Genomic DNA, 23,799 nt, shown 5'->3' with positions numbered 1-23,799 from the left:
ATACAATCATCACAGTAAAGTTTTAAAAATTCTATCAAGTAAAATCCAACAGGAAGTGTCATTATGGCAGGTAAATACATTGTCTGCAGTTAACTACCAAGCCTTAGGGGAAAGTGAGAATTTATATATTTATGGACTTAGTAAGTTTATTATTTCTTTTACCTTTTGCAACTAAATAATAGATTTCCATTATTTCATTGAATTAATTTCATCTTTAGCAAATATCTTAATGTGTTTTTATATAGATAAAGCTAAGCAAGGCTTTTCATATAAACTCTGTCAAAGTTTGTATTTCAGGATTTTACCTTTCTCTGGAAAGAAAGGGAACGGTGAGACAATGGTTTTTCCTTCCAGAGTTCCTGAAGTTATTGGAGTCATAAAACTCCTTTTCTCTATATTTAGAAATTGCTAGGATGGTCCTTTAATTAGATATGAATCTGATTTTGTAATTCAGGTGTCTGCAAAAGTGAGCACCGTGCTGTTACATGCAACTAGATGGTAAAAGAATGCTTCTTGTGATTCTTGGTAATGCCTGGAATGACTTCTGGGTCAGAGTCTTTCCTTGCAATGGAGAGTTCTGCTCTAGATTGGATTACACATGGATTGGGTAGGTTTGCTCTCTGTGTGTGCGTTGTTGGATGTGAGAGACAATTTTCTACTTCTGAGCTGAGCTAGCTCTGGGTAGAATGCTCGCTCTTTTTGCTTGGTCAGTCTGTGCTCAGCTTGATGTGATAGCTGTGTTGGGCCATATCTCCTGTCAGCACGTGCAGATACTGCCTGTGGTAGTGCTAAATACTCCTGATTTTTAACAGGCAGGGGGTCTGTGATTTCTTGAGGAAACCCGCTTCTCCTTAGATCTTCAGGAGAGTAGTCCTTTTGCAGTTCTGCATTGGGATGGTGACACAGACGGTTCATACCAAAACCTGACAGATGCCACTATGCAATTCGTACATTTTGAGGAGCTAAGTCATCCCTTAGTATATCTGCTGATCCTCATCAAAGGCACCAAGAATTGCTAGTTACTGAGGTTTCAGGTAAGATGCTTGGCCTGCTCTTTCAAGGCTCCTTGCGCATGAGCTCTTCTACTCCGTGGCTGTGAGGTGGATGGTAGGTAGGCCTCTTTGGAGAGGTGCTTAAAGCAGCTTTAGTGTTTAGACTTTAGGAATGAAAAAAGCAAAGAGTGAAGAAAACAAGTTGTTCCTCCCAGGAGAGACTGGTACCACTAGCACGCTGCACTGGCAGGTAGGCTGCCACAGTAATGACAACACAAGAAACCTGCCTTCTTCTGCAAACCTTTTGTACCTGTGATTGTGGGAAAGTTTTGCAATCACTGTAAGAAGGAAATCCAAGGTTTAAAAAAATGCAGCGGAGTGCTCCACTTCTTGGAGTAGGCAGCGCTTTTGCTGTGACGTTGTGCTGGCTTCAAGCCTGAAAGCCCTAGGGCACAGGAACGAAACAGCCTGACACCGCAGTGACACAAAGTAAGTTCTCTCTCTCTGCCTCTCACTGTCTCTCCCCACCCTCCCTTCTGCTTCTTTCCATTTGTTTATTAATTTGCTTAATTGTTAGGTGCAGGACAGACTAGGCTTTTCTTACATCTCAGTGTCACTGAACTTGAAAGAGATTATGTAAAGTGCAAAGGTACAATTCTGCAAATTAGGTATTTTTTACAGGGTAAGCACTGTGGACAGTTGGATGTTTTATCCCCCCATATAAAAAAATTAATTGCCATTAATTAATTAAAAAATAATTAATTAAGTCTTGTGTTATTTTTCCTGCTTCATTTAATTTTAAATACCTCTAGGGTCAATGATTCGCTAGTTTGCTAAAATGCAGATTTTTATGGAATGGTTATGGAAAATATATTGTTTCATTATGTGTAAGAGAAATGTTTATACAGTTTAACAGTTTCTCTAAGTTTAAGGTAGATTATTAGCTAGGAACATAGAATTAAATAAAATTAAAAACTTTGTATAGAAAACCATGTCACTGATTCAGATACTGTTTAACAAAGTCAGAGTTTTCACAAAGTTAATCATCAGCAAAATGCAAATCAATGAAGAATGTATTTGCTTTAGATAACTCTGTCTTTCAGCTCCCATCCTCTAAAGATTGGCATAAATCTAAATTCACCATACTTTAATTATCTATAACTTCTTTTTTCAATGTTTTTTGATTTGTGAGCTGCTAAAGATGGTTTAAGGAAGGTTAGGTTAGGTCCCTTTACAAATTTCATATGTGGTTCACTCTAAAATACACGTGTTTGACTTTTGCATAGTTACTTTTGATAGATCTTACTGGAGTTGGATTCAGAACTAAAAATTCAAGTTAAAGTGCTTATGAGGCTTTATATCTCTTTATTAGATATCAGTGTCTATTTGCAATCACTAAGGGTACCTTTTAGGCACCTGTTGGGTTGCTAAGAGAGTTTTGTCTTTTCTGGGCATGAGTGGACATTTCTCAGGGAGTACCAGCTTGCTCCTAGGCATCTTGCTTGGAAGAACTGAGCTCTTCGAAGGAACAGAACAACCTTTGCACATTAGCATAGGACCCTGCCACAGCCCTACTGCCTCTGGAGTTAAAAATCCCTCACAACACTTAAATGGCCTCTGCTCTTGGGTCAGCTGGCATCTGGGGCCTGCAAAAGGAGAACTTTGAAAGGTTCCCAGAGCAAGGCACGGGGGCAGAGGAAGGAGAAGGAAGAGGGCAGAAATGCTACAGGCCAGTTTCTTGACCTATGTACCTCTATATTCTTTTAATACGTATGCCAATTTATATCAGAGCTAAATGATTGGTTTCTGTACTACTGCACCAGTTTTCCAACAGAGGAACTTGGCAATAGCCCTTTTTGACTTGTTAGCATTCCAGATCTCTCTGTGTTAGCTGGTTTCCCCTGATCAGCTTAATCTACATCAACCAATGTATCTAAGATGACTATACGCCCATGGCAGGTGGGTTGGAACTAGATGATCTTAAGGTCCTTTCCAACCCTAACTATTCTATGATTCTATATCAGAGCCAATTTTTAAATGGTAATCTTTGGCAGTCTCATTAAAGCAGCTACATTTATCATATGTCTTGCCAGGAACTTGTAGAGACTTGTGGAATTAGATAGTCATTGTTTGTTTCTTTTAATCAGTGCCCCCTTTCCCTAATACACCTTTACCTGCCGTATCTCTTATCCTATTTTCTCCTCTGTCATCATTTGTCTTCTGATTCTACAAACATTTATCCTGTAAATAATGTGACTTATAGAAATCTTGACAGAATGGTGCAGAGCAGCATTCAGTATTTCTGCAAATTCATAGATTATGCAGTTAAGAGAATCCTTAGAAATATAGCATAATATCAGCAGCCTACTGGGTCATACCAAAAGTTCATTTAGCCTGGAACAGTGATCCAAAGTGAATATCTAAAAGAGAATATAAGAATTGGTTCAAGCATGGCAAAGATGTTTCTCTGACATAACTATCCTAGCCTCCACCTGCCTAGGGACTTTACAAAGATTTCTAAAAACTATCAGCAAGTTGCCTCTAAATTTTCAATCTATCCAAGAAGGTCCTGAAATCTTTTAGAAAGCAGATTTCACAAAGCAGGTGTGCCAGTACTTAGCTCATTACAATGGCACTTTAAATACCCTTTAACACACTTCCTGAGAAAAGGTGTCAATGTGTAGAGATCTCAAGAAGTGTCTCACCATCTAGTATGTATGAAAAACATTGGAACCTTTATTCTTATGCAAATAATACTTAAATTTAGTGATATTTTCCAGGAAGACCTACATATCAGACCTGAAGGAGGAAAACCATGGACAGGTCAATCACTGCTGGCCAGCTTAAAGACAAGTCACTCTTCCAGGACAGTGATGGCAGTGCAGCTCCTGCCAAGAACGTGTGCCATAATTGTTCAAAGCTGAAGGTATGATAGAGGAACCCTCACCATATATTTTCACTGGAATACTAAAAATGGCCATTTCAAGTTCTGTCAAAAATCAGGTAGTTGTGTAGGATATTGACACTATGTATGCTGGAAACAATGCTCTAGTTTGTGAATCCAAGCACATAGAAGTCAATAAATGTGTTCTGAAGTTAAAAAGCAAGGCCATATTTTACTAAGGAAACGTTTAGAGATGGGCTATAGTCATAATGGTAGTTGCAGTTACATCTTTTTATAATTGCTTTTTAGAACTCAAGAAGTAGGGGTAATAGGACATGCTGTAGCAGTAGCAATAGTAGCAGTAATGAACAGCTTTATGCTGCAAATTTTTCATAAGGAAAGAAACAGCTAAAACAATATGTGGTAGAAAGATGGAAAGTACACACAGTCAGTGTCAACTTTCTTTTTCTTTGCAGTAGAAGAGGCTTTGAAGGCCATCCTGAAAGAGAAAGTAAAATCTTCTGGTTTAATGAAAACAATAGGAAGAATCTCTTCACAGAGAATTAGAAAACAAACTATTTGACTTTTACGCTTCTTGAGTAGGTAGCTCAGGCATCCAGCCATGAAGGAAAAAATGTTTCTTTGCAAACTCAATTATTTTCTCTCTTCAGATATTTCTGGGAGCTCTAGCTTTTTCCTTTTTTGCCAAAGGATTTTCTGGAAGCTACATGAAAAGCATGTCCAGTCAAATTGAAAGGAGATTTGAAATCTCATCATCAATTGTTGGCATTATTGATGGCAGCTTTGAGATAGGTATGTGTATTGTCTTTGAAAGTGGATAAGTACTGCTTCTGAATATATTTTCCCTAAAAAAAAAGTTTGTATTTTTTTCATAAACTTACTGAATTTTCTTCCTCTTGATGCAGGTAACTTACTGGTAATGGTACTGGTTAGCTACCTTGGACCAAGAGTTCATCGACCAAAAGTAATTGGTGTTGGATGCCTCATCATGTCTTTAGGAGCATTTTTGTCAGTCATGCCTCAATTCCTAATGGGACGGTAAATATGGAGAGTTTTCACATTTTGCACTAATTGAACTTGACCATATAAAGTGTTATTTAATCATATACTTGAGTTAAAAGCTTGACAATAGTAGTCTCTTCCAGAAAATAGGATTTTTTTAATAGGTGGGGTTTTAGTATCAACTTTCTAATTTCCTCTTTGAAAGCTTACCGCTTTCTACAGGTAAGTAAGACAGAAACCTCAGGTTTTTACATAACTTATATAGAATTAAAGTGGGTTAAATTTTTACCTAGGATGGATATCTACAGATTTTTATTTTTATTTTAATAGATTTTTACACTTAAACGAACTGTCATGAGATCTTCAAGGAAGAGGTTTCTTCCTCCATGGCAGCTATTCATGCAAAGCTTTTAAAATTATGAACATATTTATCTATCATCTCCACTAAATTGAGGGAGAGTTAAATATCTAAATACCCTTCACATCTAAGCTTTAGTGATTCCACAGTTGTCAGAAGCAGTTCATACATCTCCAACCCATTAGCATCTTGCTGAATAGTAGTTGAAAATAAAATCCCTCTGTCCCTCAAAAATTAAAATTGATTTGTGCATCTTCTTTGGTTCAAAGATCAATAACTGTGATAAGGAGGGTATTGAAAGAATCATATCTGGTGAACATGGTATGGAAAGTGGCCACAATCACCACTCTGCTTGGAAACTTACACTGCAGCATAGGCCAGAAGCAGAGCTATGGAAATCTGATTTAACCCAAACTCTCAGCCAAGTCTGGAAGATTACCCACTCTCCACAGCACTCAGCAAAACCCGATGGCCCTGGGGACCTCACTGTCATCCTTCACAATATTAAAGGTTACCACTTGATTGCATAGTCAGAGGGAATATCTGCTCTCCATTTATGCCAATACAGCATAAATGTACTCAAGATGGCTTTAATTTTCTTAGCAGATTTGCAGTTTGCAGCAAACTGGCACATGTGTTTTGCAGCTGGTTTTAATCTCTTTATAGACACATATAGGTTACTAATAGATTCTTAGCTAACGAATTTTAAATTGACACAGAAATCTTTGTAACATGTCTGTCACATAGATAAGAAAGCGTTGCCGCTATGGAAAAACGTCAGTACTGTTGCATGTAGAATGATGTGAATAAACTCTGCTTCTGTCTTTTGGTCTAAAGAATGATCTCTTAAACCCTGAAAACAGCTTTTCTGCTCTTCAGCTTAAGAAAATATGGGGTTAGTATGGTCAGAGTATTTTGAAAAAGATACAAAGAATCCTATATTTTTTTAAGTGAGAGCACTGGAAATGGCTTGCCCCTGCATTTTGCTTATATGTAAAAGGAACGAATGTGAATGAGCACAAGGCTCATACACACTTCCTGAAAATCAGACTCTTTCATGTGTCAGTTGTATTTTACATAGTTGTTTTCCAGTTATAATTATGAAAGGATAACTGTTACTGTGCACAACTCCTCTATGAGTGTATCAGCTTGCTCCCTGGCATCATCTGAGGGCCATCCAGTCACAGATGCTACAGAAACACCCAGCACAAAGAAAAATTTCGGTAAGCAAGAGCTCTAATGCTGGGTTCTCTTCTCCTTGTCCCTGTTTTATACACCTTCTTGTGCTAAAAAACTGCCAGCTCCTTGTTAGAAACCATGATATATACATACCCACCTTGTAATGGTTGTAAACCCCTGCATTTTAGGTTATTTTTCTGTTGCAATAAAGTATTGTAAGAATTTTGCTCACAGAAATGTAAATGTTTATGGCCTGCAGGATGTGAGAAAACAACAAATTCCCGTCTGTGGCTGTTTGTGTTGATGGGGAACCTTTTACGTGGAATTGGGGAAGCACCAGTTATGCCACTGGGTGTGTCATATATTGATGATTTTTCTAAAGAAGAAAACTCAGCATTTTACATAGGTAATATGCAAATCAGTGATTTTTATGCTAAACATTATTTTCTTTAACATTTCTGTAGCCAAGCAAATACTCTCCAAGAAAATCTGTCTGCTCTGCTTGGGATAATTTTAAGTTGTAAGGAGACAAAAAAGCCATGCAAAAGAGATCTCATGTTTATTTTGAAGGATATTCCTAGATGCTTCTTTTGCTTTTGCTGAGTGGCTTCTGCTGCATGTGCCAGTGTTCTCTGTGATGAAGTGAAGCATAATCAAATACTCATTTCTCCAAAGTGAGAAGTCATATCTGTCTTATCTGGCAGTTTATCTTCAGTATCTCAGCTTCATTCTTCCTAATCAATGTTTCACAGATAGAATGATCCTCATTGTAATGATCAGTAATCACAGTGATGCAATTGCATTTCAGAAGCTTTTATCTGGCTTTTTGAATTTCACATGCAGCACACTTCCTGAAGAATGTTTTTTTTTAAGTCACTAGTTACTGAATTAAAAACCAGCCCCTTGCCAGGGTGTTGCAATAAATCCCTTCTAAGTGGGATTTTGTTGTTGTTTTGATGGAAGATAGCCTGTTGCCCAACACAGAAAGTTTACACCCAAGTTAATTAACTTGCTGCCAAATTGATTTAATAGCATGGAGTGTTTGAGTGGCTAAGGAAGGTCAAAATTGCTGACTGAAACAAACCTGGTGAAGTTGAACTGGTCATAAAGATAGTACGACATAGTTTCAGGAAGAGCTCAGTCTGCAAATGCTACAGGGTAAGGCTGTTGCATATGTCTTAATTTGGGGATGAGGAAATTTGCAGGTTGAAGAAAACTGAAGTATGGTCAGAGGAGCCGACGAAAACAAAAGTTCCACTCATCAGTGATAAAAATATTTGTAATCACCTCCAAGCTCTGATTAAAGGTATTTTAAAAAGTTCAGCTGAACTTTTTTCTTGTCAGAATCTGATCTTGGAGAGATTTGCAATGTTTTGGACTACTGGGAAAGTGAGATTAAAAATATAAAAATATAAAGTAGACACAAAGGAAGTATGGATTCAATCAAAATGAAAATTTGTTCAGGTCATGCAAGTGAAATAAAATATTTAGTTTATAGTGTATTCAATATTTCGTTTTAACATTCTGAATAGCAGTTTTCAGTCTCTTAATCCATTTTGATGGACTCACACAATTTACAAAGGGTCAGTCTTTTGAAATAGTCTTTTTCATAGAGCTGAAATTCCTTTAATTCTTTTCTATATCTGATTTTATTTATCAGTTGACTGAGTCAATTTATGATCAGTGTTTTTGTAAAATAAATAAAAAAACTCCTATAATAAAAACAGTCAAGCTTTGCTGATTAATTTTGGCAATTTATCTTATCATTTGACCCGAAGCACGAAGTTTCACCTTTCTGTCTCTCCTTTTTTTTCTGCCCTTAGATGTTTCGTTGAGTAAGAACCTAAGTTATTTTGAGGCAGAGACACCTTATTCATTTGCTCCTAGGAGAATTCCATCTTCTTATCCCATTATCTCCTGTTGTAAGCAGAGACAGAGGGAGAAATGGAAGTTTCACTGAGGCCAGTAACAAAACTGAAAGCTGCTTTTAAAGAAGTCATTACTTGATCACTAAATTTCTTAATTTTTTTTTTTTTCCCCATCCTCAGAAGTGCCTGTTAACACACCAGTTAGCTGATTTGCTGTTCTGGTGCTGAATGAAACAAAGATTCTGTCTAATGAGCTTTGCTCATGCACATACTTACCTACGGAAAACATTCTCAGGGTCCTTTACCTAATTCCATGTCCACACACTTCTATTGTCCCTATTATCCTAATGTGACTCCAGACTGCAATGCCTTCTTATATGTACATCATCAGATCAATTACTGCTACTAAAAATTAAACTAGGGACCTGAACACAAACTACAGGGAAATGTCTTGACTTCTACAAATACAGAACGTCATGGAAGCTGTGAATAGAGTTGCAGGTACACTTAGGATACTTCCAGCAGGTCTAGAGTTTTCATTAGTTAACTGCCACAAGCTGAACAATGTAACTACAAAAATATGAAGTAGGGAGGAAGAGGGATAAAAGTCACTGCCATGCCCCTTTCTGCCTATTCCCTCCAAAACACCAGTCTTGCCAATGAAATGCACGTGGGGATCCACATGAGACCATGCTCACTTTGGCAAAACCCTCTGTGGGTGAAGGAGCCTGCTTCCACATCATGGCTAGCAAGTTGGCAGCTTATGGCTTATTTTCTTGCTGCTCAGAAGCTTTCCATTAGACATCCCCTAACACCTTGTGCCACACTTCTGTATCCTTCCTCTCTCCTCAGAGAAGAAAGCATGCTTGTCTGTGCAGTATTTTGCTCATTCTCCAGTGCTGCCTCCTTTCTCTTACAGGCCTGGTGAGATCCTCAGGCATGTTTGGGCCAACCCTTGGCTTCCTGCTTGGGTCTTTCTGTGCCAGCCTCTGGGTTGACATTGGCATTGTGGATATTGGTAAGAGACCATGGAGTGGTGCGTTAACTGAGAATATGGCTGTATATGATTCTATGATTTTATATGATGGCTGTTCTATGATTCTGTATAGGAACCTGCATGGCAAGAAGCACCTTCCCAGTTTATTACTCTAAAAGTAGGGACTCTAGAGAGGTTTTTCCTACTTGAAAGCTGGTGTTATTTACATTTTAATATCTGCAATGCTGTAGTTGACTGGAATGGCCTCTGATGCAAGACCCCTACTCCCACTGCAGAAAAATTTTGCACCTCTGTTAATGCTTGTGCATGCACTTGTTACACCCTTGTTGTTACACCCTTGTATGGCAGAGAACAAATGAGGAAATGAAAGGCCATTCCTACACTGAAGGAATAGTGAAAGGCCTTTACTTGTGGACACTTTCAACACCTGACAAAAATTATGTTCTCTTAAAATGCATGCAGCAGAGATTCATATGAAAACTCATTTCATTATTCAAACAACTTTAAAATCTCCCATTCCAGGGGAAATTTGAGGAACTTCAAAGAAAAAAATGTTAAGTTTGGGAATGGAAGAAGGAGGGGACAGAGGGAAATAGAGAAATAAAAGATCTTTTTGGGTGCTGAAGGGCCCTCTTGCTGTCACTCATTCCCACAGAAAGTATTGGAAAATTGTACAGAGAAATCCTACTATGGGTCTAAATAGCGATAGCTATTTTTGACTGCTTGGGACTGATTTGATTCATGCTGCATTTTGATTCTTCATATGGAACACAGATCACCTCTGTTCTGATCCTTAAATTATATATATATATATATGGATACCAATAGTAACTTTAATTGCTCTGCATGATGCTTAATCTATTTTCTTGTCTTTCTGTATTTTATAGATGCAATCAGCATAAATCCGAAGGATACCCGTTGGGTTGGTGCCTGGTGGCTGGGGTTGCTTATCTGTGGAGCAGTTAACCTCATTGCTTCATTGCCTTTCTGGTTTTTGCCCTATTCCTTACCAAAAGAAGGAGAGAATGAAATCCTGAAGATTAGTCATTTGCCTGTTCAAGGAGATCACTGTAAAACAGACCCCCCAGTTCAGCCTCAGTTAAAGTTTTCAGAAGCAGTAAAAGGTGAAAGATTATTGCCCAGATGTTTGCATGTGAATTCTTTCTCTTTGGTTCATTCTGAGCTGAGCATGGATTTGCATGACCACAGCAAAGTGTGCATTTTTGCAGTGCAAATGATGGACAAAAATGCTTTTTAATGTGTAGTATTATAATTACATGCTAAGGGTGTGTTTCAGTCCTCTGCTTATGTCAGGCAGCTGGAAAAGCTCATTCGTTGAGCACCAGAGATTCTTGGTTCAACACAGTAGTTGTTATGTCGTATATTACAGCTATAATCCTTTGATTATGAAAGAAGATGGAAAACATCCCATCCCTCGTTAATGACCAATCCACTGCTCTCAGGTTACTGTTTCCAACATCTGGGAGGGAAACCTGTAACTCACTACTACATCAGCTGTTGGAGGGATTTCGCTGGGTTCATACCTCCTATGTATGAGCTCAGTGATGCTATTCACCTTGTATGGGCAATATCAGATCCAACCACCCGTTCCTGGACTCCCCCAAGGCTTTTATTCATATGTATGTAGGCATGTGCACCCTTTAGTGGCCATGGCAGATATGTTTTGAACTCTCTTTTAGACAAGTGTGCAAACAGACTACAGGCTAAATGCAAGTTTTCTTGTCTTTAATTTAATGGATTTAGATACTGTTATTGAGGGTCTCAGGAAAGGTTCCAGTCTTTTGCTGGATCAGGTGCTCCCTTTCCCTGACCATCAGCTTCATGTTGGGCTCTAGTGTAGTTTGTGAATGTTCCTGCTTTAGACACCAAACCTTTCACTTGGTACATTATAGAGAGTCTCAGTGTTCCTCTGGGGACACTCTTCTGTACAGATATCAGTCTGGCAAGCCCTAGTGCCTTTGGTGAATAGTCCTGTGTCACACACAGGTAATCTAGGAATTCTGATTCCTATTTGAGCATCCACTATGACATTAAGCCTTGCTGCACAGTTGCTGCACCAGTGAGTCATGAGGAAAACTCTCACTGGAGCAAGCATATCTTTTGATAGGCAAAGAATTATAATCTGCAGTACAGCCAGTAATTAAATCAAAGTTAGTTTTATTATCTAAAGGTTGTCAAAACAACTCTTCTCTGTGTTTAGCGGGGTGTACAACACATACTTCTCTATTGCAGGTTTCTTCCCAGCTCTGAAGAAGCTATTCGGAAATCCAGTTTTCCTAGTGTACATCTTCCTCACTATTCTGCAGTACAATTCTCTTGTTGGGTTGATAACCTATGAGACAAAGTTTATGGAACAGCAATTTAATGTATCAGTGGCAAGAGCTATCTTTCTAATTGGTAGGTACCTTTCCTTTAAAATTCCAGTATCAAAAAGGAAGATTTTCTTTCTTATTTTGCCTTCCTTTTTAGGAGGTTCTTATTGTGAACCATTCTGGTTAAAAAAAAAAAAAAAAAAATGTAGTGTTTTATGAATTTTTCTACTGTGTTCTGAAAATGGATGTTAATTTTAGTGTTAATTTTCCTGATGTTCCTTATTTAGTGGGCTAGAGAATTATTAAAACTGGGTGGATTTTTTTGGCTGAGGTTTTTATGAGAGGGAGATTTTGATAATGAAAGCATCTGTTTTCATGAACAAAACCCACATATAAGCTGTAGTTATAGCTAGAAGAAAAAAATATCCAATTTAGAAAATGTCTAATGAAATGTGTGATTTTTCCCTTTCAGAATAGCATATTGGTATAAATCTTCTTCCATTTTGATTGCAAATACACATTTTATGAGCAACAACAACAAAAAAAAAAAAAGTAAAATTTGAGTAATTTCATTCAGCTCGAAGATCTTTTTATATTTGCCAGTTCCCTCAAAAATAAGTTATTTGCAGTGTTCTACCAAAAAAGAATGTTGAAATTATATTAATTTTATAATGATTAATATGGTCTGCTAACGTGGCAAGAAAACTGGGTATTTGAGATCTTTGCAGAATTGATATTCCATTAGTCTGAAGGCACCCTGTTTTCCTGCAGATCAGGTACAAATGTGGAAAGAACTTTCTTTTTTCTGTTTTTTTCAGATGCAGGGAAAGTTTTAGAGAAACAACATGACCCAAAAAAAACCAACAACAAAAAAATAAGCACAGGGAAAAACCAACCCTATACAATAAAAACTTGTAAAACCTCTCTACTTAGCATGTAAATATTAGGGCTGGAGTTTGTGAAATGCTGACAATATAAACGCAACTCTTTCCATGACTCACTCTTCAGAGCAAAATGGTATCCAATGCAAATCCGTATGCTGCCCCCTGTCATGTTACATGTTGGAGATTTTTTTTCTTTTTGTAGCTTTCTGGAAGTTTAATGATTTGTTTGTTTGTTTGACAGAGAAGGGCCCATGAGCTAAGACATTTATCTCATTTACTTCAGTTTCTAACAGCACCTTTATAGTTTTTTTTATCAGTACATATACAAACAACAGTAAAAAAAAAAAAGGTAGGTAATATTGAGGAGCTAAGGTTTTTAAAGTCAAAATATGATTTGAAAAAAATGGAAGTAAAAAAAATTACTTAAAGCTAATAAAACACCCTAGGACCTTGAAGGATCTGTTGGAAAATAGTTTGGTATCTGATAGTTTGGTAAATACTAGAACAAGATATTTTTTCTTAAAGGGCCCAGTGCAAGTGACAAGAGTAAACATTTTTATTACCTTCTATTTGCAGGTGTGATACTTTTACCCATCACAATCCTGGGGATGTTTCTGGGAGGCTTTCTGATCAAGAAATTCAAACTTCACGTAACAGAAATGGCAAAGTTTGCATGCATCACCTTTATAGTAGCGTATTTGTTAAACCTCTTGTACTTCACATGCAGCTGTGAGGTGCTCCAGGTGGCCGGTTTGACAGTGCCTTACTCTGGGTTTGTATCCCTTTGAGTCTGTGTTGGTTGTGTTTGTCCTCGTTGCTTCCTGCACCGTGCAGAAGGTGGTGTCTATATCTGTTCCTTTGCTCTCACAAACCCATCTGGGTTTGTATTCTTATCTGGGCTACAAACCTTCTATTCTGTAAAACATTTTAATTTGAATTTGGATGAGTTCTGAAACGTGTCTTCTCTGTTGATTTACTGTAGTTTTGCTATATCATTTTTCTTGCCAAAAAATGTGTCTTGATTTAAAGACAAATTTCTGTTGAAATTGACCTGTATTAGGTCATCTGCTAGTGTCAGTCAGTGTGGTTTCAGCTAGAATGGAGCTACTGTAATTGAGTATATAACTTTATTGCTCCCTTGGTGGTGATACATACAAGAAAATCCTGGGTTTTGAGACAGACTTGTCGGGCTAAAATGATACCTAGTGCTGGGGGTGAGGAGAATATCCTAGTTTTGGTTTTCAAATTTTGTTTAAATATGACATTTCTTTTTCTAAATTGTGTATTGCTGGATATTGACAATATTCTTCTATATTCTGGAAAATTATTAATTAAGATTAAATTTATCACAAGCAAATTAAAATTTTATATTATATCTCAAAGCTTTAATTTAAAGCTTATCATGTAGGGAGTGGGATGTACAAAAAGTTGAAAGTGGCTTACTTATAGTCTACCAATGGCTTTGCTTCTAAAAGGGACCATCCTCTAGATCAACCTGCATGGGGAATTACCAGCCTCCTTTAGTATCTGAAGCTGCTGACCTGCCTGTGTCCATTTTCTAGTGTGGGAGGTAGAAAGTAGTCACATCAGGAGTGTGTGCTGCCCAGGCAGATGTTCCCCTTCCCTAACCAGGACCATGGTCATGCTTTCTTGAGCACATTTTTCTGAGTCTAGCAGCCTGCTACAATTGCCTACTGTTCAAATTTAGCTCAGTCTGGTCCAACAGATTTCAAGGGATTTTAAAGAATTAAACTGAATCCAGCAGGGCTTGCTAGATTTTCAGTTCAGACAGAAACTCAGTCCTGTGTTTTTTAAGCCTATGTTCAGGGAAATATCGGCAAACCTGTCATCTAGTTCAACTTTGACATTAGTTGCATAAAAGATGTCAGCGGTTTGTGTGGTTGAGAGAACTCTGGTTGAGTGTAATATGTGATACTAGAGAGTGAACTAAATATAAGCAGAAACATCAACACAGCAAATATTGAAAGAGCAATTACACTTTCTCCGGGACAACATTCTGGAGAATTTAGTATGTGCTAAAATTGTTCTGGTTAAGCAACTCACAGTTTTATCCATGTAACAATTTGTAGTTTGAAGATGAGCAGCAGCCTAACGAAGGCTAAATCCCCCACTTATTTTCTTTCTTAAAGACTAAAATGTAGCCCCTTGAGTTGTGTTCTAGATTGAGAGGTAAGGAGGGAAAAAAAGGCAAATTTTGAACAATTTTTCCTTTATACTGTGAGTGACTTCAAAGCAGGGGTGATTTGTTGATGGTGGACTCCTAACCTTTTCTGAAAATTGACGCCCGCTACCATGCCCTCTGATTCACTGCCACTTTTGAAAGTCTCAATTCTAGTTGTCACCCTTTTAGCTTATCTAGCTCCTTGGGGCCTGATTTTGATGTTTCTTACAGAAATGCTGGTAGAAGTGTAAGCAATGAAAGTCCATGGTAACCTACAACAAGAAATGAAATCTGATAAGAAATGGGGCTCAAGCCTGTTCCAGGTGCAGGGCTGCTGCCACTGCTGAATACTGTCAGAACTGAGACAGAAGCAGCACTTCTCAGACTAATGCAACTTTCATTGCCAGTAACCAGCTCTGATCCAGTAAAAACATGTCAAGGACATCTTACTGCTGCAGTTTTATGTCATTTTATATCACCACTTCTAGCATTCAAATATGGTATGGTATCTAGTGCTAAGGAAAAGTATGGCCAGTCTACGGGTCATAAAAGATCCTAGTTATGATTTTCTTTTTCTTGGGTTGAGCTTTCAAATGAAAAAGTGATATCAAATATTTGCTCCCAGCCAAGAATACCTAGTTTGTGAGCTCCATGCCTTTTCAGCAACAATCCATAAAAATGTTAATGCTTGATGAAAAATCTCAAGAGCTTTGGTTTAGCTGAAATTAACTTTGTCTGCACATGACAACTTCACAATCCATTGGATGGTAGCAGATAATTTTCCATGTCGATTACTTCACTTTGTACATGATTTTCCTGCATGTGCCTTGATATTTTGTTTGACTGTATAATTTGACCATGTAATTCTTTTATTTCTTTCTGTTTTCCTCCAGATTAAAGCATCTTTCATCTTCCAAAAACAGCTTCATAGCCAGTTGCAATGCTGACTGCAGCTGCAAGTTGGATCAGTGGGACCCTGTATGTGGGGATAATGGGATCACTTACATGACAGCCTGCTTTGCGGGATGTAAATCATCAACTGGGACAGGAAAGAATATGGTAAATATATAGGTGGATAGATGATTATTTAGTAAGGCCTGTTGCAATAGGACAAGGGGAGCAGGTTTTAAACTAAAAGGGGATAGATTCAGACTAGATATAAAGAAGAAGTTTTTTGTGATGAGGATGGTGAAACACTTGAACAGGTTGCCCAGAGAGGTGGTAGATGCCTCGTCTCTGGAAATCTGTTCATGGTCAGGCTGGATGTGGTTCTGAGCAATCTGATTTAGTTGAAGATATCCCAGGTCATTCTAGGTGAAATGGAACTAGATGACTTTTAAATGCCCCTTCCAACCCAAACTATTCTAAAAATCTATGATATAGCTAGATTTCACAATCTATTTTTTTTTTTGGCTTTGCAATTAAGAAACCTGTAGACACAAATGTCCATTCTATATGGTTTAACCTTGTAGAAATAGAGTGAATGCAAAGTTGCAGGGAGGACTTAAAATAGTTGGAGTGAGGTAAGTGAGCTATTCAGGAAAGACATGAAAACCTCAGACTCTTAAATTACATTTCTTGAATACTTCTATTTTGATTTTCCTCTCAGCAAAATGACCATAAATTTGACTGTAAGTTTCTCAGTAGATCTCTTGCTGTGTAGGGACAACACATCTAAGAGGGGTTTGCTTTAGAATATCTTTGTTAGTCTGGTTGTTAGACTAGCAAAATCCAGTGGTGTCAGCTCATGTACAGCTTACCTGGGTAAAATTGTGAGTGCTGGTTTCACAAACTGTTACAGATCATACTGGAATTGCCTGCTTTCCTTAGCTGTCATAGCTCAGGAAAGCAAGTCATAACACTAAATTGTACAGCCAAGAGGTCCTGTAAATACACATCTGGTCATTTTGCTGAGCCATTTTCAGGACTTCCTGGGCAAGGTCATTAAGAACAGGATTTCAAAAGTGCGTACAAATGGTCATGTCTTCTGGCAGAAGCAGAATTGTCTTCATGTAACAATGCTGAAAAAGACAAGCAACATTTTCAGGCTTATATCTGTATATTCCAACAATGTTCTCTTGCCTTGCTCCAGGAAAATTTGCTTTCAAACCCATGTCTCCTACTAACTTCAAGCTATGAAACAGCCCACTCTCAATCCAATGCCAAATGCTGTTTCAGATGCTTAATAATAGCTTGTGTTGGCTCCACATCTATATTTTTTATTGTTACACATCTACTTCATAGGATTCCTGAGCAGAATGGCTGGATGACAGTTCACGTCAGAATTTCATAGCTTTGACCTACTTTAAGCATACACAGAGCACCTTCTGTCCTAGCAATCACATGGTTGAAACTAGAGTCACAGTTGCCTTGTGTCTTTGGAGCAGCTCAGAGTGGCTGGAGCATACCAATGAACTTGGCCATCAGTCTGCAAAGATGATTAGGGAGGTTCTTTCAGCTTAAACAACAGCCTGCCTGTTATGGGGAGTGAAAAATCTAGCTACTAAAATAATTTTGTGCCAATGAATTCTGATTAAATATATTAATCTTCTCATCTTTTCCTTTCAGGTGTTTCACAATTGCAGCTGTGTGGAAGGACAAGGGCATGGGCTTGCCAATTCCTCTGCAGTTTTGGGACAATGCCAAAGAGAAAGCTGTACCAAAGCATTTCCCTATTTTTTAGCATTACAGACTGCATGTGCATTTATTTTAGCCTTAGGAGGAACTCCTACATACATGATTATGTTTAGGTGAAATACTTTACCTTACCTTGGCGATAAAGCTTGGGGAAAGAGAAACAGAATATGGTATCTACTGTTTCATTCCTATTGTGAGCAATGGCATGCTGATCAGTTATGGCCCTGAGGCTGCCTGTACTCTGAAATCCAGCTGTCTTCAGAGGCACAGCAAAATGCTTGTGCATCAATTTAAGTCTAATTAAAGGCTGAGTAGATACTTTGGTGGTGAAGATAGTGATCCGTATGCTGATCTTGACCATTAGCTTTCACTTCCAGTGACAGGGGTGTTCTTAACAGAGCAATGAACCTGAAACAAAACGCGGTGATAAGCCATATGCAAGGTGACTATACTGTCCACATTGCTTAGGAGAAAAACGTTCACCTTTGTTAAGCCTCATTGCCTCACAGTGTTTTCTGCGTTGTAAGAAGTCTCATACTCCCATTTTTTTTTGTCAAGATGGTATAAACAACTGTCAGAGCAATAATTTTTTAATTTTTCATTCCTTCAGTTGTAAAGCAGCTCTTAGAAGAAAAGATAATGTTCTGTGCCTTTTGCATGGAGATTTCTATCCACTCATATTCATGAGTGAATTACAGTCTTTAGCAATCAACGCACATAACTCTCCTGGCTAAGCTGATGATTCTTCTGCAGTATTTCTAAGTACAGCCATTCTTACCACATGCCTGGATTATGGACAAGGCTAACTTCGCTGGGCAGTTTTCAGAACACTGATGTGTGTAATGAGAAGCCTTCACGTTAATGCTGACAAGACAGTATACTGATTGTATATTGCCAGGAAACAGGCTGGCCGTAGCAAGTCTCCATTCTGCCCTGTGCCAGCTCAGTACTCCCCTCTGCTTTTTGTCAGTTCTTCCAGTTCACCTGATGAACACAGGCTGTTTCTTCATGGTAGGAATGAAGTGCTTTTGTAGCCAGGGAGCTCACGTTCATTGTCTCTCTGTAAAATGCTAGAGGCAGAGGTAGGTTTTACCTGCATGTATCTAGCAATGAGTGAACACCGTTGTTCTGTCTGTTCACCACTACACATTACATTCTCTCCTAAAGCAAGGCAGCTTTTCGGAGCTTAACTTATGGACATGAATGTTTACTTTTAGCTGGTTCACTTTAATTTTTCTATGCATCCTCTCCCAAAAGAGTTTATGATCTGTTGTCCTTGAGCTCAAGATCCATTTTGTAGATTATCCATTTATTTCAATGAGAGTTCATTCACTGAAGTCAGTGGAAGGAGGCTCCACATTTGTACTTTAACTCTGGTGAATGTTTTCAATTAGGTGTTGAGTGACCCACAGTACTCTTGCAGTGGGACACGTGCAGATGTTCACAGCATGAATATAGCTACATTATTCTATTGTTCCCCAAAACAATATACTATTTTTGTTTTCTTTTTAGATCTGTTTCACCAGACCTGAAATCCTTTGCTGTTGGGATTGAAACTTTAGGTGGTAGAGTATTAGGTAAAACTTCCTATCTTTGTGGGATTCAAGTAGGTATTCAAAGAGATAAGCTAAAGCTAGCAAGTGCAATGCTTTGCTCCAGATGAGAACAAAAGTAATAAAAAATTTTTGTTTGTAAGCAAAAAATTCCCAAATCTTTTGTTTGCATTTTAAAATGTTTGGAGGAGCTTGCTGTATGTTTCCTGCTATGTAGTTACAGATTATTATCTCTTCAGGATTTTTTTCTATGCAGCAAAGGAATCAGGAAAAGGAAGGAAATGTCATTGTAGTTTTGAGGGTTTTTTAGTTTCATTGGCACGACTACCTGAGCTTGATCAGTCTGGATATCCTCAACACCTATGCTGCCATTTGCTGACCATTTTTCCCTTAAGAGCTACCACATATTCTGCCTATTATTTTCTTGTTTTATTTCTTTCTCTTTTCTTCTTTGTTTATCTGCACTAAATAATGATTCAAGTCTTTGGCCATGTAGTCTGCCCTGCCTTCAGCAAAACTTGCCTTATCCTCACTTGTTTGCTGAATTTTGAAACCTTCCTCATGCGGAGAAGCCCAAATAGTAATTTTTTTTAGTCTTCATTTAGTCTTCATTTTTTAGTTGAATGCTGCAGAGTATCAATCTTGTGCTTTTATGAAATAGTTTTCTTCACAAAACTGCGTATTATCTCTGAAACGGCTTACTGATTATATTAAAGCATTATGATTGTCTAAAAGGAATTCTTATGGCGCTATGTAAGTAATACAACCAATAAGTTGGTTTTGAGCAAGTACTTAATTTGAGCCTTTTGCACTCAGATAACTTTTAATGGAAAACTGTTGTGCAATACCTGAATAGATACATTAGTATTCATAAATATTAATAAGTCCTGGCATGTAATTCCACAACAGTGACTGAAAAAGAAATGCTGGTTGTATTATTTCTTTAAACAACAGAAGTTAAACTTCTAATAAAAATGCCATTAAAGTAGAATTACTAACATTCCCCTCATCGAATATAATAATGCTATAATCTCCCATCCTTTCAACTCGCTTTAGGTACTTGCTTAAATATTTTGTCAAATCTCGGAATCTCAAAACTGGAGCTGCATGTTTAGTTGCATTTTATGCAGTTATAATTCAGAAACTCTGAGATTAATTTCCTCATTTCTTTACCATGACATTAAACATTGAGATCTCCATGTCTGAGATCGTGTAATAAGAATTTTCTTTACAGGAGGACTCCCAGCCCCTATTTATTTTGGTGCCTTGATAGATGAAACCTGCTTGAAATGGGGGACAAAAAACTGTGGGGGATCTGGCTCTTGCCGTGTATACGATACAAAAGCATTCAGGTAAGCTGGAGTCTTCGGCATTTGGCTTTGGGAATTTGGCTTCTACGGCAGCATTGGGCACCATTACTGAGGTATACTTTGGCATGTCAATTGTCAGTAAACTGATTAGAATACTAAAAGCACCAGAACTCCTTATTTTGGCTAAGCCTTATTAAATCAAATAAGCCAAACAATTCTGATTCAAATCTGACATCTGACATTGCAGTACACTGCCTTACATTGCCAGAATTAGTTCCTTTACTGAAGCCTTACTGCACTGAGTAACTCTGCGATGCTTTGGCTTTGTGGGAGACTGAAAAACCATGGAGCAAGTTTAGCACTGAAGATGCTCTTCCTTATGCCTCATTTCTGTTCTTCCTAATGTATAAGACACCCCACAAAATCCACTTGGAGGTGGGACCCAAATGACTGGTGGTAGTACATGGGGACCTGCGGCCAGGAGCACTGAGTATTGCCAGTGAGGGGCTGGGGGAAGGCTGGAACAACAGGCAAAAAGCCCTTGCTGGTGCAGCATCTCCTGTCCCAGCCCTATAACAAAGCCTGCTGAATGGGAGCAGTCTTCAGGCAGGAGGTACTTCTGCTAGGACTATAGGAACTGAATGGAACCTGCCTGGGGCTAAAGATCATGAGATTTGTTGCTTTCTGTCTGTTATTCCCGAAACATGTGGCAATACCTGGCTGAGAATAGATGGTTTTGCCTAAGTGTCTTTGGTATCTTACTTGGTTCTACTCAGAATTGGCAAGCTTTATTAATATAAATATATTTTGTCACTTTCTTTTTTTTTTTTTTTTTCCCTAGAAATGTCTATCTTGGCCTCATTGCAGGACTACGGGCAGGATGCTGTCTTTTATACATAGTGGTCTCTGTTTTAATAATAAAACGCTTCAAAACACATGGCACAGAGATGAAAGATGTTAAAAATACAGAAAGATCAACCAGCAAAGAGCCAGTTACTTCCAATAAAAAAGACTTTCTTCCTGGTGCAAGAACCTCAGATGACAGTGAAGAAACTCGTATGTAAAAAAAGAAACAAGGTCTTTTCATAACTTTGCTTATGCTTCATGTTTTCTGAACACAACAGAAGCCTGACTTTTGACTTCAACAGCTAGCTTACATTTTTTGGGGTTAAAAAGATATCTTTGAAACATGGACTTTTAATTTGCTTTACCTTATTGTCTTCCTCTCCTCACCTGAAACAATAGGGGGAAAAGGTTTTCAAAATTTTGGGGAACTTTCCCATCCCTTTGCTCTCAGTCCCAATTTAAACCAACAGTAGGACTAGATGAAATATTTCAAATGTCATATATTTGATTATGATTGAAACATTAAAAAGAAGAAATCCACAATAAACTGCTTTTCCATTTTTCATCAACTTTATTTCAAGTCCTCTTGCTCTGTGTTTAGTCCTACAGCTCTAAATGGCCAATCAAGTTATACTTGCTCAGTCGCTCTGATGGCCTTTGCTGCATGGTTCATGATCGGAACTCTTTGTTCCAGACTGGGTCTCACAGCCCACGCTCAGGTGAGAGGCCTGGAGCTGTCAGTGAGCACCCTCTGAACAAGAACTGCACAACTCTGGGCTTTGTCTTGAACACATTTAACAACCAAAATGGAATGCAAACAAAAGCAAGTGGTGTATTCATTTTGCAGCACATCTCAGTGTTGGGTTTGAGTAAAATGACTATGAACTGATGCAATAAAGTGATAGGTATTTAAGTTTCTTTGATTTCTTTTGATTTGTTTTGGGGATTTTTTTTGTGTGTGTGTATGTGTATGGGCATTTTATCCTAATGACCACTGCATTTATGTCACATGTATATGGATTTCCTTCCTTGTTTAAAGAACTTCCAGTAAGCTGTGAAATGCAGTACTGAAAACTTACAAATTCATGCCTTTCCACAGACAGCCTAGTCCTGAGAGAAACGTTAATAAAGGATGCTTCCAACAGTCATTACTGGGAAAAAAAGTCTCAAAAAAATACTTAAAGTGAGATATTTCATTGACAGTCTTCATGATGTGCCTTTGCAATGGGAGGAAACATACCTACTCAGATCACTGGAGGTTTTGTCTCTATCATCACGTCCATTTTGATTTCTTTTCGGAAGGGTCTCTCTGCTCCTTGCAGTCCTGCGCACAAGCCTTTAACTAGGAAACAAGCTTTATTTTCTATTCTTGGGCATGGAAGAGAGCACTACACTCATGTAAAGAAAATCTACCACACTTAATCTGAGAAAGTAGCAGATCAGCAGGCTAAAGAGAAGGACTATCCGTATTAAGTGGTCTTCTAGCCTTTCTGCTACCATCTGCCCCATGTAAGTGCAAGAACAGGAATGGGAAAATGGTTGATCTAGTACTCACTGAAAGGAAGTTCTTCATATCCTGGCCTTGGGGATGGTGTTGTTTGCACTTATTTGCTCTAAGACAATGAGCAGCACATTTAGACATTGCCTTTACAGTCACAGCTCTGATTGTAAACTGTCAGCAGATATGGAGAAGCAGTGTGCTTTATGAGGGAACAGGAATGAAAGTTTCTCTGGTACAGGTGATATCAATATTGCATCTGGGTCTGGAAATAATTAAAGAAAAATCCAAGTACCAGAAACTCCAGGAATTTTACACAGAGTAGATCATGGTGTGTCTTTCTCCTGCAAACCGTGTTTTAACATTGAATGAATATATTGGCAATTCTGGTCTGCACTACATATACACTCAGTCAGGTGACTCATACTAACATAATTTCCCTTTCGTTTCCGTCATTTGGGTGTTTATTTCTGTACATTGCTTTTTATACTACAGGTAGTTGTATGAGAGCATTTTTTGCACCTATTGCTTGATTTTCACAGGAGGTAATGTTTTATCAAAGGTGAGTTGGTAATTGATGTCAGACTAGAAATGAGATTCTGGTCAGATCTGATGAATTCATGTCCAGATATTTACCCCAGATCCAACTTGGTAAAGTGAGCTTTTCTGAACAAATAAGACTTAACATCAATCTTCGTAACAGTCCCAAATTGGCAATAGCGTAAATTCTGCCACAGGTGGTATTAAATGAGTCTCCAGCTCAGTGTACTCCTAGTTCCAAGATGCATCACTTGCTTATGTTTTCAATGTGCACTGTTTCTTGTATGCAAGTCTAAGCACTCTTCTGTGTTTCTTCAAGGGAATAATTTATTCTTCAACATGAATTACTTCAGAATATGTAAAAAATAAAATAGGTGGTCAACTGAGGGGCATTTTCTGATTTTTTTTATCCCCTTGTCTCTCAGAGAATTAAACACATTCTCCCTTTTACTTCCTTCTGCTCCAAAGGAAAGGTTTCACCAGGGAGACAGAGGCCTCTGGGACTCTGGTTTGATTGCAAAGCCACATTACTGATTCTAGGATCAAAAATGCTATCTTTGCTTTGTGTGACATGATCAGAGCTATCTCTGACATCTCTTGAGTTCCATCACCAGAAAGATCCTCCAAGAATGAAAAGAAATCTGTTGTATTCTAAGGTGGTAAGAGAAATTGTTAGCCAGGAAAGCTATTTTGGAGGCAAATATGCAACTACACC

At 38.1% G+C, this 23,799-nt stretch overlaps 1 protein-coding gene across 2 annotated transcripts; it reads left to right on the top strand.

Moving 5' to 3' along the window:
* The first annotated feature begins 1,405 nt into the window (after nucleotides 1–1,405).
* LOC136016442 (solute carrier organic anion transporter family member 1C1-like) lies at nucleotides 1,406–21,993 on the top strand. 2 transcript variants are annotated; one of them, XM_065683637.1, is made up of 15 exons: nucleotides 1,406–1,481; nucleotides 3,773–3,918; nucleotides 4,548–4,689; nucleotides 4,803–4,935; nucleotides 6,350–6,480; nucleotides 6,696–6,842; nucleotides 9,224–9,322; nucleotides 10,189–10,425; nucleotides 11,555–11,719; nucleotides 13,095–13,290; nucleotides 15,594–15,759; nucleotides 17,269–17,450; nucleotides 18,850–18,914; nucleotides 20,125–20,242; nucleotides 21,042–21,993. In XM_065683637.1, exons 2-15 carry the CDS (start codon nucleotides 3,808–3,810, stop codon nucleotides 21,262–21,264), a joined length of 2,115 nt encoding a protein of 704 aa, XP_065539709.1. In that variant the 5' UTR covers nucleotides 1,406–1,481; nucleotides 3,773–3,807; the 3' UTR covers nucleotides 21,265–21,993. The 2 variants fall into 2 exon arrangements, with proteins under 2 accessions (XP_065539709.1, XP_065539715.1); XM_065683643.1 differs by lacking the exon at nucleotides 10,189–10,425.
* The last annotated feature ends 1,806 nt before the right edge of the window (nucleotides 21,994–23,799 follow it).

The sequence above is a fragment of the Lathamus discolor genome, chromosome 1 (genome assembly GCF_037157495.1).
Source record: "Lathamus discolor isolate bLatDis1 chromosome 1, bLatDis1.hap1, whole genome shotgun sequence".
NCBI classification, from domain to species: Eukaryota; Metazoa; Chordata; class Aves; order Psittaciformes; family Psittacidae; genus Lathamus; species Lathamus discolor.
The sequence above is the reverse complement of the archived record's forward strand: the minus strand, read 5'-3'. Positions and strand labels throughout refer to the sequence as shown.